The sequence below is a fragment of the Scyliorhinus torazame genome, chromosome 4 (genome assembly GCF_047496885.1).
Source record: "Scyliorhinus torazame isolate Kashiwa2021f chromosome 4, sScyTor2.1, whole genome shotgun sequence".
Lineage (NCBI taxonomy): Eukaryota > Metazoa > Chordata > Chondrichthyes > Carcharhiniformes > Scyliorhinidae > Scyliorhinus > Scyliorhinus torazame.
In genome coordinates, this window is record NC_092710.1 from 166,825,524 (window position 1) to 166,846,120 (window position 20,597).

The 20,597-nt window shown below is 46.6% G+C and overlaps 1 protein-coding gene across 5 annotated transcripts in view; it reads right to left on the reverse strand.

Moving 5' to 3' along the window:
* Window positions 1–20,597, reverse strand: part of LOC140410584 (kelch-like protein 29) — a 598,914-nt gene that overhangs the window by 69,310 nt on the left and 509,007 nt on the right. For all 5 annotated transcript variants that reach the window (XM_072498865.1, XM_072498864.1, XM_072498863.1 and 2 more), the window contains one exon: window positions 20,345–20,525. In XM_072498865.1, the coding sequence (XP_072354966.1) occupies window positions 20,345–20,525 (181 nt within the window). The remainder of the gene's footprint in view (window positions 1–20,344; window positions 20,526–20,597) is intronic.

The window sequence follows — 20,597 nt, forward strand, 5'->3', positions numbered from 1 at the left end:
TGTCCCGTGTTCTTTGTTCTCCAACCTGGGGAAACAATCTTTCAATGTCTACCCTGTCAAGCCCCTTCAGAAACTCGTCTGTTCAATGAGTTCACTTCGCTTTCTTCAAAACCCAAAGAGCATACATCCAATTTACTCGGTTTCTAATCACAGAACAACCCTTCCATCCCAGAAAGCAATCAACCAGAATGAACATTTGCTGCACTGCCTCCAATGCAAGTATATCTTTCCTTCAATACAAAGAACAAAATTGCACATAGTATTCTAGGGATGGTCTCACCAAAGCACTGCATGATTGTAGCAAGAGTTTCTTATTGTTTATTCCCATTCCTTTGCACTAAAGGCCAACATACCATTTGCCTTCCTAATTGCAGGCTGTAGCTGAATTCTAACTCTGTGTTCTTTAGACAAGTATACCCAAGTCCCTCTCAACATCAATATTTGCAAGTTTCAACTCTTTCAAGAAAAATTCTGGTTTTCTATTCTCACTACCAAAGTGAATAACCTTATACTTCTCCGCATTCTGGGTGGGATTTACCGACCACCCTGCCGCATGTTTTTCAGTGGTGGAGGCGACTCGCCAGCGGGATCTACCCGTCCCACTGTTGTCAACAGGATTTCCTGTTGACAGCATCCCTTGTCACCGGGAAACCCATGCGCTGGCGTGGGACTGGAACTTCCCTCCAGCGTGAATATACGGTAAATCCCACCCAACATATCATCTGCCACCCTGTTATTCACTCACTTAACCTGTTTATTTCACTTTTCAGCTTCATTGTTCCTCCTCACAGCTATTATTTTCACCTCGCTTTTTATTTATCCAAGTCATCAATATAGATTGTAATTAGCCGACAACCTATCACTGATCATTGTGGCACTCCACTAGTCACAGTCTGCCAACTTGACAATGCCCCATTTATCCCGATTCTGTGTTTCCTTTCAGTTAACCAATCCTTTATCAAAACCCTGTGAGCCCTTATCTAGCAGTGTGCTACTGATTTAGACTTTAACCTCCAACAGATTGCCTTCATATGTCCAATTTTATAACAGTGAGGACAGGTTGGTCTTTTTGACTCGCCCTTTTTTCTACACAATCTTCTTGACCAGCTTGGAGAGAATCTGCTCTTTCCTTCTTGCTAGCCCTTCTCAACTATTTGAAGTCTGTTTATTTGCATTCGATTTACCTTTCCTACTCGTGTGGGTTTACGAATAGAGAAATGGAGATCTGCCACCGTCTGGCTGTCTTATTATGTCCATCGGCTAAATTTGCAGCTTCTTTTATTTTAGGCACTTTCTGATTTTCAAGGCATGCTTGAATAACCCAATGGAAGTCTATTTTTAAATTCTTTCAAGAACACGACTCTCTCTCGTTCCCAATATTCAAATCTCATTATTGAAACCACCAGTCCTACAACATGTGTATCTCCCTGGCAAATTCAATAAATACTTTTTTTTAAAAATCCAAGATTTTAATTGATATGCTTCAAAGACAAGTTCACATGATTATATATTATAGTTTTATACTGTCTCATACTTTTTAAATTGCTCTGCTGAAGGACTTGAATACACATCTGTTGTCTTGCCAATTAATTTACTTTGCAGATTAAGAGTCCATGGGCTGGATTCTCTGCCGCCCGACGGCGAAATTGCATTCGGCGACAGGGCGGAGAATGCGTTTTGGCACACGAAATTGGGAGCGCCGCCAGTTTGTCAATTCTCCACCCCTGAAAATCGGTGTACTCCGCGCCGAGTATCCGCCGCCTCAGGCCATTGCCTGAGGCCCACCCAGTGATGCTCCGTCCCCGACCGGCTGAATTCCCGTCGTCATGGGACTCGCGTGGTCCCACCGTCCGTGATCCTCGCGTGGTGGCTGCAGACTCAGTCCGGGGCCGCTACAGTCGGGGGAGGGCCGATCGCCAGGCACGGGGGGGGGGGGGGCTTAATTCGGGGCTGGGGGTAATGTGTGCGGGCGTAAACTGGGGGCAATGTGGGCGGGCATAAAAGACTACAGTTTTCCCGATGGCGTGGGGACTTAGTCCCCAAAACGGAGAATCCAGCCCCATGTGTCTTTAGGCCAACCTAGTTTGTAACAGCTTTATCAAATGAGACATTGGGCGGGATTTCCTGTGCCACCTTGGGGGATCTTCTGATCCCACCGCTGTCAACCAGGAGCATGATCAAGGAGGGGAGGGGGAGGGTGGGCAGGACATGGGGCCATGGGCTTCAACGGGCCTCTGCATTGATCTGTGACGCACAGTGGGGTCACCCATATGGCCTGTGTCACTCTGCAGAACCAGAGGCTAAGATGGGTGGTCAGTGGATGCGCAGCAAAATGGCCGCTGTAATGGCAGTCCGGGACTGGACACCGCCCCAGTCCCATGGGGTGTCACCCTTGTCATGATATTCATATAAACATATCATGGTGCAAATACACACACACACTGATGGACAGATCAACGGACCAATTAACGCACACGCATCACAGCGAATCACCAGTGAGAGCACACGCACTATAAAACAGGGAACACCACAGTTCCCGCTCATTCCAGCAGGAGATAGCTCAGAGCACAGAGCTCACAGCGTGCCACTCAGACATACACCATGTGCTGAGTGCCTCTCTAAGATAGTGCAAGGGCTGGGTCCACAGGTTAACTGGTAAAGTACGAACCACAGCCAGAAGTATACAGTAGATGTTATCAAGAACAATAAAACAGAGTTGTACCATCTACAACCGTGTTGGTTCGTTTGTATAGCGGAACACCCAACACGACAACCCTGGCCACTCGGCACGTTCCTCCCACCCGCTCTCCCCTGGCAGGGCCCACCCCCCATCCCAGCCAGCCAGGCCAGTGTCTGGCCCGGTAGCCCACCGTCGCTCCTCTCTGTTTCCTGCCCTCAGCAGCCACCATGCCGGTTTCATGATTTTTGAAAGCACAAGTGAACTGCGCCACCGGGAACTCGGCCCATCGGAGGAGAATCGTGAGGCCCCAGAGAATACCGGCTCGGGCCCGTGAATGACATGCAAACGGTGTTTACTGTACGTGGGTTCCGGAACGCATTGACGGCGCTATTGAGGTGACGGAGAATCACGATTTGGTGTAAAACCTATTCTCCGCCCAATTGCATTTCACGATTTCGGCATCGGCAAATGGGGAATCCCGCCCCATCTCTGTTCTTCAAGGAATATGAGTGGTGATGAGCAGCATTTATGCGAATATATATATTGCAAAGCAGGTTTGACAAGAGTACTTTTAACACCAGTTTGTCAATTATATGAGAGTAGATCCAATTTCTCTACTCAGGCACTTCTATTTCCAAAATATCATGTAGCGTGGTCATCTGAAATTATTAAACCATACTCAGAGCAGGCCTCAACCATTACTGCTTACGCAAAGAACCCTATCAAATATTGAAAACTTGGCATTTTTGATGATCAGAACATTTGTCACATTAGGTTTCTACTGGGGATATCTGTCAGGAAAGCAAGCATACTTGCTCTAACAAAACCCTGCATAATTTTGAATACCTTCATTAGTCTCTCTTTTAACCTTTGTTGCTCCAAGGAGAATAATCCCAGTTTCTTCAATCTTGAAGTCCCTCATACCCGACATGATTGCAGTAAAATTCCTCTGTAATGTTTTCACCTGGTGCACAAATGCATATACAATACGCCAGCTGAGCTCAAACCAGTGATGTGTAAAGGTTTAGCAAGGCACCTTGCTTTTATTTAATGCATCTATTTAAAAAGCAAAGTATCCCCTAGGCTTTCTTAACTGCATGATCAACTTGGCCTGCAGCCTAACATTTATGATTATGAACTCCTTCCCCCCAGGCCCGGTCCTCTGTTCTTGCACCACCTGCACCCCCATCAAAATTAGTACAATGTAGATCATACTGCCTCTCCATGTTGATCCTTCAAATCGGCATCACTTCACTCTTACCCACGTTAAATTGCTTCTGCCAGGTGATTGCCTATTTCAGTCTAGACCTTCTGAAGTCTGCTCTATCCTTCTCACTATATATCATATTGCATCACCCGAAAACTTCAAAATTGTATCCTATATAACCAAATTCATGTAAAAAGGACAAGCAGTTTGCCGATCCCACTTCAACATTGGTGAGGCCCACAACATCACAAATGACTGTGACCATGATATACTGTTTGTGGTAGCACAGCTCCTTTAAGGGTTGGGCATTGCGATCCACGTGACTGACTTGGGGCCACTCGTGCGGGAGTGTGTGAGCCCCGACCAATAGAGAGAAAGCGCTTGGCCTTGGAAGCAGGGGCCTAGGTAGTGTTGACCCCGGAGCTGGAGCGTCAAGACCTATTCAGCATTGTTGTGTGTTTGGATATAGTTGCCTTTGACTACTGTTAATAAACTCCTTTTAGTTGTTTCTGGAAGTCTCTGGTGTATAGTCTCGAGCCACGACATGAGGTAAACAGTTTGATCGTTAATCTTCAGCAGTTCGGTATTTGAAGGGGGAAGGGAGATGCCTCTAAAGGTAGACCAGGATCAGAAGCCTTAGACAGTAGCACCAAGAAAGTGAGTAAAATGCCAAAGATTGGAAAGTCAGAACCTTTGAGCCAGGGAGCCACAGACTAGAGCCAGTACATCGAATGGCTCCGCTATTTCTTCCCAGCGAATGAGAAAGCAGGAGAAGACAAGCTGAAGGTGATACATTTGATGGTTTGTTGACCTCAAACCTACAACCTGATAAGGGTAACTATAAAAACATGAAGGAGGAGCTGGCCAGAGTTGATTGGAAAAGGAGACTAGCAGGGAAGACAGTGGAACAGCAATGGCAGGAGTTTTTGGAGGTTATTCGGGAGGCACAGCAGAGATTCATCCCACGGTGGAGGAAACATGTTAAGGGCAAGACAAGGAAGTAAAGAACAGCATAAAAGCAAAAGGAAAAGCATACAAAGTGGCAAGGATTAGTGAGAAGCCAGAAGATTGGGAATCCTTTAAAAGCGAGCAGAGGACAACTAAAAAAACAATAAGGGGAGAGGAGATGAAATATGAGTGCAAGCTAGCTAGTAATATAAAAGATAGGAAGAGTTTCTTTCAATATATAAAAGGTAAGAGAGAGGCAAAAATAGACATTGGACTGGAAAAAGTAGCTGGAGAAGTAATAATAGGTAACAAAGAAATGGCAGAGGAACTGAATAGTTACTTTACATCAGTCTTCACGGTGGAAGACGATGCTCCAGGAGCATCAGGGGGCAGAGGTGAATGCAGAGGCCATCACTAACGATAAGGTTCTGGGGAAACTGTTTAGGGGCTGTTTAGCACAGGGCTAAATCACTGGCTTTGAAAGCAGACCAAGGCAGGCCAGCAGCACGGTTCAATTCCCGTAACAGCCTCCCCGAACAGGCGCCGGAATGTGGCGACTAGGGGCTTTTCACAGTAACTTAATTTGAAGCCTACTTGTGACAATAAGCGATTTTCATTTTTCATTTTCAAACTGAAAGGTCTGAAGGTGGATAAGTCACCTGGACCGGATGGACTACAGGGTCCTAAAAGAGATAGCGGAGGAGATTGTGGAGGCATTGGTGGTGATCTTTCAGGAATCACTGGAGGCAGGAAGAGTCCCAGAGGACTGGAAAGTGGCTAATGTAACACCATTGTTTAAGAAGGAGGGGAGGGAGAAGATGGGAAATTATAGGCCGGTTCATCTGACTTCGGTCATTGGTAAGATTTTAGAGTCCATTATTAAAGATGAGATCGCGGAGTACTTGGAAGTGCATGATAAAATAGGACTGAGTCAGCACGGCTTCGTCAAGGGGAGGTCATGCCTGACAAATCTGTTAGAATTATTTGAGAAAGTAACAGGGACGTTAGACAAAGGAGAACTAGTGGATATGATTTATTTAGATTTCCAGAAGCCCTTTGACAAGGTACTGCATAGTAGACTGTTAAATAAGTTAAGAGCTCATGGTGTTCAGGTAAGATCCTGGCATGGATAGAGGATTGGCTGACTGGCAGAAGGCAGAGAATGGGGATAAAGGGGTCTTTTTCAGGATGGCAGCCGGTGACTGGTGGAGTGCCTCAGGGTTCTGTGCTGGGACCACAACTTTTCACAATATACATTAATGATCTGGAAGAAGGAACTGAAGGCACTGTTGCCAAGTTTGCAGATGATACAAAGATCTGTAGAGGGACAGGTAGTATTAAGGAAGCAATGGGGCTGTAGAAGGACTTGGACAAGCTAGGAGAGTGGGTAATGAAGTGGCAAATGAAATACAATGTGGAAAAGTGTGAGGTTATGTACTTTGGAAGGAGGAATTTAGGCATAGACTATTTTCTAAATGGGGAAATGCTTAGGAAATCAGAAGCACAAAGGGACTTAGGAGTCCTTGTTCACAATTCTCTTAAGGTTAACATGCAGGTTCAGTTGGCAGTTAAGAAGGCAAATGCAATGTTAGCATTCATGTCGAGAAGGCTAGAATACAAGACCAGGAATGTACTTCTGAGGCTGTTTAAGGCACTGGTCAGACCCCATTTTGAGTATTGTGAGCAGTTTTGGGCCCCGTATCTAAGGAAGGATGTGCTGGTCTTGGAGAGGGTCCAGAGGAGGTTCACAAGAATGATCCCTGAAATGAAGAGCTTGTCCTATGAGGAACAGTTGAGGACTCTTGGTCTGTACTCGTTCATGTTTAGAAGGATGAGGGGGGGGGGGGGATCTTATTGAAACTTGTAGGATACTGCGAGGCCTGGATAGAGTGGACATGGAGAGGATGTTTCCACTTGTCGGAAAAACTAGAACCAGAGGACACCATCTCAGACTAAAGGGACGATCCTTTAAAACAGAGATGAAGAGGAATTTCTTCAGCCAGAGTGTGGTGAATCTGTGGAACTCTTTGCCGCAGAAGTCTGTGGATGCCAAATCACTGAGTGTCTTTAAGTCAAAGATAGATAGGTTCTTGATTAATAAGGGGATCAGGGGTTATGGGGAGAAGGCAGGAGAATGGGGATGAGAAAAATATCAGCCATGATTGAATGGCGGAGCAGACATGATGGTTCGAGTGGCCTAATTCTGCTCCTATATCTTATCATTTTATGGTCTATGTGGTTGTTGGTCCAGGCATGCCACAGGAGGGTCAGCGTTCCAGGCGCCTCGGTCAAGATAGGCATCAGCCCCGGGACTGGACCTTGATTCTGAATGACCCAGAAGAGGCAGAAGATGAGGCTGAGATGCAGCTCAACTGTTTGGCAGTGCCCCGTGTGGCCCCTGTTTGTGCTCCGATACAGGCAAATGGTCATATGATTTAAATGGAGCTGGATATGGAAGCGGTGGTGGCGCAATAGGGGTTGGTTTAGCACACTGGGCTAAACAGCTGGCTTTTAAAGCAGACCCAGGCAGGCCAGCAGCGCGGGTTCAATTCCCGTACCAGCCTCCCCGAACAGGCGCCAGAATGTGGCGACTAGGGGCTTTTCACAGTAACTTCATTTGAAGCCCACTTGTGACAATAAGCGATTTTCATTTCATTTCAGAGCACTTTTGGCCTTACCAACAAGGAGTGCATACTTTTAGTCGATGGCTGACACGATAGCTCGTTTGGCCACTTATACAGGGGAACGACTAAATACTGTGGGCGTCAAACAGTGTGCCTGCTCCTCATTGTTGTGCAAGGTAACGACCCTAGCCTGTTGGGCCGCGATTGGCTACACCAGCTGCAGTTGGATTGGCAGCATGTCCTCCAAGTGGGGTCTGGCGGTCTGTGTACGGTACTGAACAAATTCCCAGAGGTTTTCCAGCCTGGTTTGGGCACCATTATAGGGGCCGTGGCCAAACTCCAGGTAGACCTGGTCATCCAGCCCCGATACGTTCGTGCCCACCTGGTTCTCCATGCTATATTTGAGATGGTTGACACCGAATATCAATGTTTAGAATGCACTTTTGCAGATGCACCATAGAAAGCATCCTATCTGGCTGCATCACAGCCTGGTATGGCAACTGCTCGGTCCAAGGCCGCAGGAAACTTCAGAGAGTCATGAACACAGCCCAGTCCATCACACGAACCTGTCTCCCATCCATTGACTCCATCTGCACCTCCTGCTGCCTGGGGAAAGCGGGCAGCATAATCAAAGATCCCTCCCACACGGCTTACTCACTCTTCCAACTTCTTCCATCGGGCAGGAGATACAGAAGTCTGAGAACACACACAAACAGACTCAAAAACAGCTTCTTCCCCACTGTCACCAGACTCCTAATCGACCCTCTTATGGACTGACCTCATTAACACTATACCCCTGGATGCTTCACCCGATGTCGGTATTATGTAGTTACATTGTATATGTCGTGTTGCCCTATTATGTATTTTCTTTTATTTCCTTTTCATGTACTTAATGATCTGTTCAGCTGCTCGCAGAAAAATACTTTTCACTGTACCTCGGTAAACGTGACAATAAATAAATCCAAATTCAAAATGCAACACTTATCGACAACTGGAGCTCGATAAATCCTCATGGAAGTAAGTCACAATTAATACGCACAAGGGACTATTATGAGTACACTGGCTCCAGTTTGGAGTATACTCGGCGTCCACAGTCTTCCAGCGCATCATGGAGAACATCCTGCGTGTCTTGTAATGCGTTGCCGCTTAATTAAATGACATGTTAGTCATGGGGCCACAGACCAAGAACGTTTGCAGAACCTCGAATCAGTGTTCAAGTGGTTTTCCGAATATGGGGTCCTCTTGCACCGTGCGATGTGCGTATTTCATGCAAAGGAAGTGGTATATTTGGGGTACCCGATGGACTGTGACAGCCTACACCCGATCAAAGAGAAGGTAGGGGCAATGAAAACGGCCCCTGCGTCGTGAGACGCTAGGGAACTTTGTTCTTTTCTTGGACTAGTTAATTACTGCAGGGGATTTATTCAAAATTTGGCTATCATCCTCGCCCACCCCTCCACTTGCCCTTGAAGAAGCGCAGCCTTTGGCTTGGGGCCAGGCCCATGATGCGGCATTTGAAGGTGAAGCAGCGGCCATCCTCTTCGGGGATGTTGGTGCATTTTGACTCTTCCAAGTTACTGTATATGACGTGCACTGCTTCACCATATGGCATTGGGGCACTTCTGTTCCATCGGATGAGCGACGGCTGTGACTGTGTGATTGCTTTTCCCTCCCAGACAAATGCTGCAGCCAAGAGAAAATCTGCCCAGGTAGAAAAGAAGGCCTGGCGGTCATATTAGCTGTAATGCAGATTCCTCAATACGTCCATTTGTTTTTTGTCACTAATCAAAAGCTATTACTTCCGTGAAGACAAGGTGATTCCGCTATCAACGTCAGTGAGGATCCAGCGCTGGGCTTTGTTATTGGCTGCATACGAATACTCTTTCGAGCACCACCCAGGGACCCAGATTGCGCATGCTGATGTGTTGAGTCATCTGCCACTGCAGATCGAATCCACAAACCCATCCTACAGCAGACAAAGTGATTGCTGTCCTGAATTTCATGGATTCCATCCCCGTCATAGCTTGTGTGTTCGTGATTGGAAGCAAACGGACCCTGTACTTGCCAAGGTGTGGCATCTGGCGTTATACGGTGGGCAGCAGCAAAAACTACCAGGGGAGTTGAAGGATTTCTCCTCCAAACCGTCAGAGCTGCCCATGGGAAACTGTATCCTCCTGTGGGGCACGAGGGTTGTTGTCCCGGCGAAAGGACAGGCAATCGTGTTAAAGGGTCTTCACAACAAACATCCTGGAGTGTCCAAAATGAAGATGCTGCCGAGAAGCTACATCTGGTGGCTGGGGTTGGACACAGATATCGAGACATTGGCCCAGCAATGCTCCATCTGTCAAGAGCACCAGACGCTCCCTGCAGTAGTACCCCTATGCCCTTGGGAGTGGCTGCGGCGCCCTTGCCTTGCGTACACGCTGGTTTTGCCGGTCCCTTCTTGAATTCGAAATTTCTCATTCTGGTGGACGCCTATTCAAAGTGGCTGGAGGTGCACAATGGCTTTGATCAATTTCCTGGCGGCCACTGAGTTATTGCGCATTTTGTTTTCCACCCACGGAATCCCCGAGGTGCTCATGACTGATAATGGTGCCTCTTTTACGAGTGGAGAGGTTGCCGCTTTTGCGAGAAGCAACAGGATTTGCCATGTCTGCACTGCCCCATACTATCTGCCATTTAATGGTTTGGCAGAGAGGGCCGTCCAGAGGGTTAAATGGGAGCTCAAGAAACAGACATCTGGTTCGATGGACACAAGACTTGCAAGATTTTTATTTTCGTACAGGACTCAAGCTGCACACAGTAACAGGGGTAGCTCCTGCTGCGATGTTAATGGGTCGTGGGCTTCGTACATGACTGAGTCTGACTATACCGGACATGGGCGCAAAGATGCGCTGTTACCAAGATTTGCAATGGCGTTGCCCTGTTCGAAATCGACCTCTTTGACGCTTCGCACCTGACAATGTGGTGTTCGTTTGTAACTTCAACGATGCTCGCTGTTTTCTGGGATTGTCGTCTGTCAAACGGGACTCGTCGCTTACCAAGTTCGGGTCCAGGGGCAATTAAAGAGACGACACGTGGATCACATTCGCTCACGGAGGTTGCTCCCTTGTGAAGTGCCTCAGAAGAAACCGGTCCTGGATCGTCCGGCTCTATTGCCGAACCAGCTTGCTGTGACGCCTCCAGTCTCTCTCGATGCAGACATGCCCCAAGTTGTCTCTTCTGTCTCCGAAATGGAGATGAAGGCCTCTGAGGTCTCGGACGCCGACTCCATAGTTCAGCCACCTCCTAACAATCGTCCGCCTGATCCGACGCATTAGCTCCATGATGACTTGCCAGAGCAGAAGAGGTTCCAACTTCCTCTGCCTGCTCCTCTTCTCCGCCTCATCGCTCGTCGAGGGGGTCTTCGGACTTGGGGGGGGGGGGAGAAGGGGAGGAATGTAATAGCCTGCACTGATCCTACGAGGTGGGAATGCTGGCCTTTCTATGCTCCTTGCTGAGTATGAGATCCCTTCCTGGGGTGCGGGTTATCTCAGTTAGCCTATGTATAAAAGGTCGGCCAGTAAGGCACCAACCAGAGGGAGGAACCGGGTCAGGATCTACCGGGTAATGTACATATTGTTTGTATAAATAAAACTTTGTTTCTTATTTTACTCAGTGTGGACTGCCAGTGTCCTTATTAAACAGTGCTCAGCGATATGCTGCGCACCCACATTGTATGTGGGATCAGCATTTCGAAAAACTTCTGTCCAAAACTAAAATCACATTAGACAAAGCGATCAAGGTAGCTCAGGTGACAGTGTACATCGAAAAAGGCTCCAAAGTGTGCCAGAAGGGGAAGTGAATCAGTTGTGGGGCAGAAAGGCCCGGTAACCGATACGCGCTGAGATCAACAGGCACAGCAGTGAACCAGACACGGCCTTCGGGATAGGATCAAAGTCAGAGAACCAGGAAAGAATGGGTCATCAGTCCAAAACAGTTTTCAGTTTTCACTGTTTTCAGTGTGGGGGAGATCAACCCCAGGAAGCTTGCCATTGTCGTGGGTTGCTGTGTTTCCATTGTAACTGAAAAAGTCATATCCTCGCTTTTTGCCGCGCGAGGCAAAATGCACCAATGCATCAGCAGCAATCCATGAAAACACTGAACCAGAGCTCTGAGGAGAAATACAAAATGTACCGTCTGAATGTCAAGGTAAATATGACTGCTCCAATTGAAATAATTCTACAAGTGAATGGAAGACTATTGAAAATGGAGATCGATACCGGAGCATCAGCTACGGTTGTGGGGGAGCAGATATTTGATTATATTCGTGAAGGGGCTCAGACTCTAAATTTGGATAGCACGACCACCAAACTGTCAACATATACAGGGGAAACCCTAAAAATTCTTGGGACCACCAGTAGCTTACCAAGAACAAGCCCAGCTGCTTTTGATTTTCGTAGAGGGCACAGACCAAGCCTGATGAGGACGGATGGTCACAGCAAATTAAACTAAACTGGCTGGACATCTTGCAAACAGCAGTTTTCAAGACGTCCTGTGAAGATACGAGGTTGTGCGAGGGCCAAAATCTTTGACCCAGACTCGACCCCTAGGTTTTTTAGGGTCAGACCGGTCCTTTATGCCCTGCATAGATGCGGACACCCACTTTTGGGGCACCGCGCTCTCCCTCTTTGTCACACACTGCCCCCAATGACGTTGAACCCCATCCCAAATAATGTTGAGCCCCGCCCCAAATGACATCAATGCTGTCCTGACCCTGTCCACATTCAGCTCACGCAATGCAAGGCACAGAAACCCAAAATCTCACCCTCGCTGCCCACTCCGGTTCCTGCGCAGCCCTCTCACTCTCAGCCCTGCTTGGCTGGCCTCTGGTTCTGGGCGAGTTGTCCCACTCCCACTGCTCCCCAATACCCTGAGACACAATGCCGGTGGATGCCTCACCTCTTGGCTCTCACCCGGGTGGCCGGACCTCGATTCTCAATGACTGAGTGCGCTCCTGGCTTTCTGCCTGGTGGTTGCTGCTGCTGGCTGTCTGGCCGAGCGGCCTCTGTTCGTTTTGGTTGATTGACTGCCCGCCATCCTCAGTCCTGGCTTGGTGGTTGGGGGTCATCCCGCTGCTCCCCTCGACGGCCATTGGTCAGCGACTCCTCCTTGCCTTGCTGAAGGCTTCACAGCAGAGGTATACACAGACACCTCCAAGTATACCCCCCCCTCCCCTCATTGGCTGGGGCCCACGATGCAATGCTGTGTGTTTCATTGTAAGTCCGTCTCTGGCCATGCATCAAAAGGTCGAAGCTGTGCTAAAGTCATTAGAGGAACTGGGAATCATTAAATCAATGCAATTTTCACAGTGGGCAGCCCCCATAGTCCCTGTGTTGATGCCAGACCAATCAATAGGATACGTGGAGACTATAAACTCACCATCAACCAGGCTGACCAGGTGGATAAGTACCCGGTTGCCCTGAATCGAGGACCTCTATGGCAAGCAGGCAGGAAGTCTCACATACTCCAAGCTGCCTCAGCCATGCGTACCTTTGTTGGAACTAGTCAATGAGTCCCAACACTTCGCCACGATCAATACACACAAAGGTCTAATTCAGTACACAAGGCTACCTTTCGGCATTTCCTCAGACTGCGCAGTTTTCCAGCCACAGAAGACTACTTTCTGGGTATCCCAAAAAGTATGGTCTATCTAGACGATGTTTTAAATACTAGAGTCAGACCCAGAGATCACGTGTTAAGTTTGGAGGAAGTATTAAAGAGGTTCAGAGATGCGGGAGTCTGCCTTAAACATGAGAAATGCACCTTCCAGGCCACAAGGTAATATATGTGGAGTTTCGAGTGGATGACAGATGTTTGCACTCACTAGAAGAAAACGTCAAAACCATATGAGGAGGCCCAGCACCCGGGAATGCTGAACTGAAATTTTACATGTGAATGGTTAACTATTATGACACGTTTATTCCAAACCTGACCACGAGATTGGCACCATGACACTCTGTCAGAGTGCAGCGTTGGGTCTTGCTGTTTACGGTCTACACAGGCCTAGCACCCAAATCTCCAACGCAGCCACATTGAGTTGAGTCCCCTTGCCAAAACAGATGGCACCACCACCAGTACCCCAAGAAATCATTTGGCACTGAACCTTCTGGACACATTACGTTTATCGCCAAGACATGCAGACATAAAGAACATACAGTACAGAAGGAGGCCATTCGGCCCATCGAGTCTGCACCGACCCACTTAAGCCCTTACTTCCACCCTATTCCCATAACCCAATAACCCCTCCACTCGAAACTCCATATTACTTCTGTGGCCTGGAAGGTACATTTCTCATGTTTAAGGCAGACTCCCACATCTCTGAACCTCTTTAATACATCCTCCAACCTTTTTGGTCACCAAGGGCAATTTTTTATAATGGCCAATCTACCTAATCTGCACGTCTTTGGACTGTGGGAGGAAACCGGAGCACCCGGAGGAAACCCACGCAGTCACGAGGAGAACGTGCAGACTCCGCACAGACAGTGAGCCAGCGGGGAATCCAACCTGGGACTCTGGCGCTGTGAAGCCAGGGCAGCACGGTAGCACAAGTGAATAGCACTGAACAGTCAAGACCCTATTTAACCCACAGGGATGAACTAATGTGCAAAGATGGAGTAATACTTCGGGCCTCTTCCGTCATCGTTCCACCCCCAGCGAGGGGAACGGCGAGCGGAGCTGCTCAGTGCAGGAAGAGATCGGGATGCCATTTTTAAATGGTGCCCCGGTCTCTCGGCCGCCCCAATGTGACCCCGGACCTGCTCCAAACAACCTATAAAGGGGATTATTAGGCTCCCCACATCCTACTTCACACGGGCAGGCACGCCGGGCCCGATCCCCAGTGCGGGCTAAATACCAGCTTGGTACTGCCAGCCTGGTAGTGCTCCTGCCAGCCTGGTAATGCCACCCAGGTACCCTGGCAAGGTACCCTGCTGGTCCCAGCAGTGCCCCAGAGGCGGACTACCTGAGGGCCTCCGATCGCCTGGGAGACCCCACCCCCAAGTGCCGTTCCCCCGGTCCCTGTTTGTGGGGACCTGCGTTAGAACTGCACATTGTTCAGCTTTGTATAGCTGAAACATCACTTCTAAACTCTTGTAATCTAGTCCTCTAAAGTCCAACAGTCAATTCGTCTTTTGATTATTTTCTGTACCTGCCCATGACATTATAATAATCTATGTACCTGGATCCCCAAGTGTTTTTTGGAGCTCCACTGCTTCTATCTAATTTTATGCTTGCATCTACATTCCTTTGTGTCGTTGGTGAACATGAATATGTGATTCTTCATCTCATCATCCAAGTCTTTAATTAATACAATGGCTATACAGATCCCTATACAGATCCCTGTGGGACACCACTTGCTGCATCCTGCCAATTAGAGCACCTGTCCTGCTCAGCCAATTTCCTGAACAAATCAATAATTTATCCTCAGTTCTCCGACTTTCAACTTGAGCGAACAGTCTCTTGGAACATTACTGAATGCCTTCTGGAAATCCATATAAATAACATCTATAGACAGTCAACTGTACGCTACTTTAGAAATGTTCCTGTGCAAACTCAAGATTTACAAATTCTGCCCATTAATTTCCTTCCACGCCATGAGCCAGGGTCAGATGCATTACTCCCGGGTTGAGACACCAATATCTATGTACATCCTCCAACCAGCATTTTGTATTTGCTGCTCAGCACAAGGTTTCTTTTACACTGGGGTGATCAAATACTTTTCTGATCATCTCTATTCTGTTGTCAAGTCAGACCATAGGGTGCCTGTTACTCGCCAACTTAATTAACTGAGTCAGTCCCACTGTGCCCTCTGTGTTTTACCTTCTCTGCTGTTCTGCTTAAGGTCAATACATGATCAAGAAATAACACATTTTTTTCTGAAGGCTAGAAGACTGAAAAGTGCTGAATATTGACTTTAATTACTTCAAACCTGAACAACAGCTTCAAATTTCTCTTGATCAGGGAGCGGGTGCCCCAGTATTTCTGGGGGTGGTCAGTGTGCAGAATGCATTGATGCTTGGGTCAGACTGCTTTTTATCCCCCCTCAAGGTTTTTGGACCAGCTGAAATCTGCTTTCTTTAGTTCAGTTTGTCATGTTTCCATTTCTACCTGCCCCTCTCTCACTAGGTAAGATACTCTTACATCCTTTCTGCCTGATAACTGCCTTCAATGTCTTCGATGTCACTCAACTGTCTCTAATACGGTGTAAGCTTGGGGTATTTGTGACCCACAGCAAATATTCTGGTCTGATGAAAGGTCATTGCCCTGGAACATTAACTCCCTCTCTCCACAGATCCAGCTTGACCTGCTAAGTATTTCCATCATTTTGTTTGCCTTTATTTCAGATATTCACTTCTTTCACTTCAGCACTTCGGTACATAGGAATTAGGAGCAGAAGTCGGCAATTCAGTCCTTCGAGCCTGCTCCGCCATTCAATCAGATCAAGGCTGATCTTCTCCTGGTCTCAAACCCACCTCCCTGCCTGTTCCCCATATCCCTTTAACCCATTTTACTTCTTCAATCTCTTTGAAGGCAGACTAAGCAAACACTTGGTGATGCAAATAGAAATTGTTAAACTGCTTTATTCCACAGAGATTGTACATACACAGCAATAGTTATGATCAGATTCACTTGGCTCATTCAGCATAACTTATCTTTGTGCAATAATAATGAGGTAGTTGTTTCTGCGACCAAGGTCCTGAACCTCAATAAAGGTTCAGAGTAGAAAGGGAACTGTGGTCAAACCATGGCTTACAAGGGAATTTAGAGATAGAATTAGATTCAACGAAGAAGCATACAAATTAACAAGGAAAAGCAATAGACCGGAGGATTGGGAACAGTTTGAAATTCAGCAAAGGCAGACCAAGGGATTGATTAAGAAGGGGAAAATACAATTTGACAGTAAACTAGCAGGGAACATAAAAACTGACTGTACAAGGGCAGCACAGTGGCCAGCACTGCTGCCTCACAGCTCCAGGGTCCCGGGTTCAATTCTGGCTTCGGATAACTGTCTGTGTGAAGTTTACACTTTCTCCCCGTATCTACGTGGGTTTCCTCCGCGTGCTGCGGTTTCCTCCCACAGTCCAAAGATGTGCAGATTAGGTGGATTGGCCATGCTAAATTGCCCCTTTGTGTCCACAAGTTTAGGTTGGATTACTGCGTTATGGGGATAGGGTGGAGTCGTGGGCTTAAGTAGGGTCCTCTTTCCAAGAGCCGGTGCAGACTCGATGGGCAGATGGCCTCCTTCTGCTGTTGCTCGTTTTAGCCTTAGTTTAATTGGTCTTGTTCTATCACCTTTGCTCTTGAGTCGCCAGGTATCTTTCTGATACCGCCACGTGGTTCAAGTCCGAGTATGATCAATAATCCAACACACCGCTTAGTAAGAGTTAACTCAACGCACATTTATTATATACAGTAATCAATACTTATACATTAATTCTACTTCTAAGCTACTTCCTACAACTAACAGGCCAATACTTAACTTTGGAAATGGCCCACCAGGTCAGGGAAACGAATGGCCTTTTGTATAGGTTCTGAACCTGCGGGATTCAAAGCTGGTACAAGTCGATAGCCAGGAGCGCCTATCTCGTAGCGAGCATTGAAGTAAGACTTACGGTTTTACCGGCTGTTGCAGAAGGTCAGCAGAATGGTCTCGAAGGGTGCGGAAGGATGGAGAGAGGACTAGGCTTGAAGTTGGACTCTATTCTTATAGTCCCCAGGGGCTTCCCGCCTTTCGGGGCGGACCCTGTACCTGGTTCCAAGTGATTGGACTTCGTCCCAAGCACTTGGTTCGATATTCTCCAATGCTGGAGCGATTCCTTGATCGATGGGTGGTTTTGGAGTGGTCGTTCACTTCTCTTTGTGTAGGCTCCTGCTGGCGCCGAAAAGTCTGGGTTGGCTTTGTGTGTCTAATTTGTTGCACATTGTTCCCGGGGATTGCTAATTAATATTCAGATGGCTGGTGTGTTGTTATGCTGATGGCTGCCGGTATCGATTCTGTCTGGCCTCCCCAGAGGCGAATACACAGTTTTACCTGCAGCTGATTGTTTTTAGTCCTGTTGGCTGATTTTCCCATCGGCCTTTTCCGTTCGCCATTTTAAATCGGGGTTGGCCATTCTAAATCGGGAGTTAGCCATTTTAACTGGCTACACTGCACTGTAAATTCTATGATTCTATGAAAAGTTTCTACAGATATGTAAAGATAAAAAGATTAATAAAAACTAATGTAGGCCCCTTACAGTCAGAAACTGGGGAATTCAAAACCGGGAACAAAGAAATGGCTTGGGAACTAAATTTGTACTTTGCTTCTTCTTCACAAAGGAAGACATGAATAATGTACCAGAAGTTCAGATAAGCACAAGTTTTAGTGAAGAGCTGAAGGAAATTAATATTAGTAAAGAAATGGTTTTGGGGAAATTAACGGGATTGAAGGCCTAATAATCTTCATCCCAGAGTACTTACAGAAGTGGCCCTAGAAATAGATCCATTGGTGGTCATTTTCCAAAATTCTTTCGAGTATGGAGTGGTTCCTGCAGATTGGAGGGTAGTGAATGTAACCCTGCTATTCAAAAAGGGAGGCAGAGAGAAAACAGGGAATTATAGACCAGTGAGCCTAACGTCGGTAGAAGGGAAGTTGCTGGAGTCCATTATCAAGGATTTCGTAGCACAGCATTTGGTAAACAGTGCTGTAATCAGACAAAGTCAACATGGATTTATGAAAGGAAAATCATGCTTCATAAAGCTACTAGAATTCTTTGAAGATGTAACTAGTAGAGTTGACCAGGGAGAACTGGTGGATGTGGTTAATTTAGAATTTCAGAACGCTTTTAGGGCGGCACAGTGGTGCAGTGATTAGCACTGCTGCTTCACAGCACCGAGGACCTAGGTTCGATCCCGGTCCCGGGTCACTGTCCATGTGGAGTTTGCACATTCACCCTATGCCTGCGTGGAGTTCACCCCCACAACCCAAAGATGTGCAGAGTAAGTGGGTCGGCCATGCTAAATTGCCCCTTAATTGGAAATAAAAGAATTGGGTATTCTAAATTTAAAAAAAGGCTTCAGACAAGGTCTCACAGAGCATATTAATATGTAAAGTTAAAGTGAATTGGATTATGAGTAGTGTCTTGAGATAGATAGAAAGCTAGTTAGCAGACAGAAACAAAAAGTTGAAATAAATGGGTCTTTTTCTGATAGGCAGGTAGAGACTAGTGGGATACCGGAGATCTGTGCTCGGACCCCAATTGTTCACATTATATATTAATGATTTGGATGAGGGAATTAAACGTATTATCTGCAAATTTGCAGATGATGCAAAGTTGGGTGGAAGGGTGAGCTATGAGGAGGATGCGGAGATGCTTCAGCGGGATTTGGACAGGCTGAGTGAGTGGGCACATGCATGGCAGATGCAGTATAATGTGGATAAATGTGCGGTTATCCGCTTCGGTAGCAAAAATAGGAAGGTAGATTATTATTTGAATGGGTGTAAATTGAGAGAGGTGGATACTCAGCGAGACCTTGATGTCCCTGTGCATCATTTGCTGAAAGTAAGCGCGCAGGTACAGCAGGCAATAAAGAAGGCCAAATGGTATGTTGGCTTTCATAGTGAGAGGATTGGAGTATAGGAATAGAGATATTTTACAGCAATTGTACAGGGCATTTGTGATGCCACACCTGGAGTATTGTGTGCAGTTTTGGTGTTCTTATCTGAGGAAGGATGTTCTTGCTGTGGAGGGAGTGCAGCAAAGGTTTACCAGGCTGATTCCTGGAATGGCAGGACTGTCATACGATAAGAGACTAAATTGGTTAGGATTATATTCATTGGAGTTTAGAAGAGTGAGAGGGGATCTCATAGAAACTTTAAAAATTTGAACAGGATTAGACCGGGTAGATTCAGAAAGAATGTTCCTGATGGTGGGGTATCCAGAACTAGGGATCATAGTTTTAGGACTGAGGTGAGGAGAAATTTCTTCACCCAGAGAGTGGTGAATCTGTGGAATTCACTACCACAGAAAGTAGTTGGGGCCAAAGGTTTGTGTAATTTCAAGAAGGAGTTAGATATAGTTCTTGGGGATCAGACGATATGGGGGGGAAGGCAGGATCAGGGTATTGATCTTGATCGTCACCCATTATCATAATGACCGGCCGAGAAGGCTTGAAGGGCCAAATGGCTTCCTCCTGCTTCTATTTTCCATGGTTCTATGTTTCTAATACAAAATAAAGAACTTGATTCAGTTTTCCACCTCATTGATTTACTCGAGTTGTACACTAATGCAAAGATATTAAGGAACACACAGCTTTCCCTTTTAGAAGTCTCACCTGCCATGGCAGTCTATTGCTATTAAGAACTTTATTCCAGTGGTCAGCTTTTAGTTAAACTGAGTAACCCCTACTCAACAGCAGCATCCAACCATGAAACTTTGCAATGACTCCCAATGAGAACGAGTACTGGGTATGAATGATCACTTCAATGTTAAATTATCTTTAAAGGTTTTCAGTACATAGTTTCAGATATGGCAGCAACAACCTAACTTACCAACCCTCTCTGAGAGATAGGTGTTGCCTAGACTGGGCACTTCTCACATATTTGCAATTCTTCCCATAGCAGCGTTGTTAGAAATGACAAAATGTCATTGTTCAGACATCAAAAGTGTTTTCAATTGGTTTCAGATTCATTTTGACTTTACATAGAAATAATAAATCAAGCAAGGTGCTCTAAAGTAGTTACACATTTGAAGAATACAATTCATTGAAAAAAATAAATTATTTCATCCATCATTACATTTTTTTTTCATTAAATTCCAATAAATTCCACCTATCAGTTACTTCAGGCCAGTTTTGATTTTTTACCTTTCAACATGATTAAGATTCCCAGAGACACCAATACCACCGAGAGTGTAAATTTTCCCATCGTATACCAGGCTGTTGTGTCGACACCTGGGGACAGTCATTCGTGAAACTAGGTTCCAATTATCCAGGAGGGACATATAACACCAGACATCAGCGAGTGTGACACCAGACTCCATGCCACCTGGGACAATGAGAGCAGATAGCCAGAATGAAACAATCCACACTACTTGATTGCTACGGAAACAAAACGCAA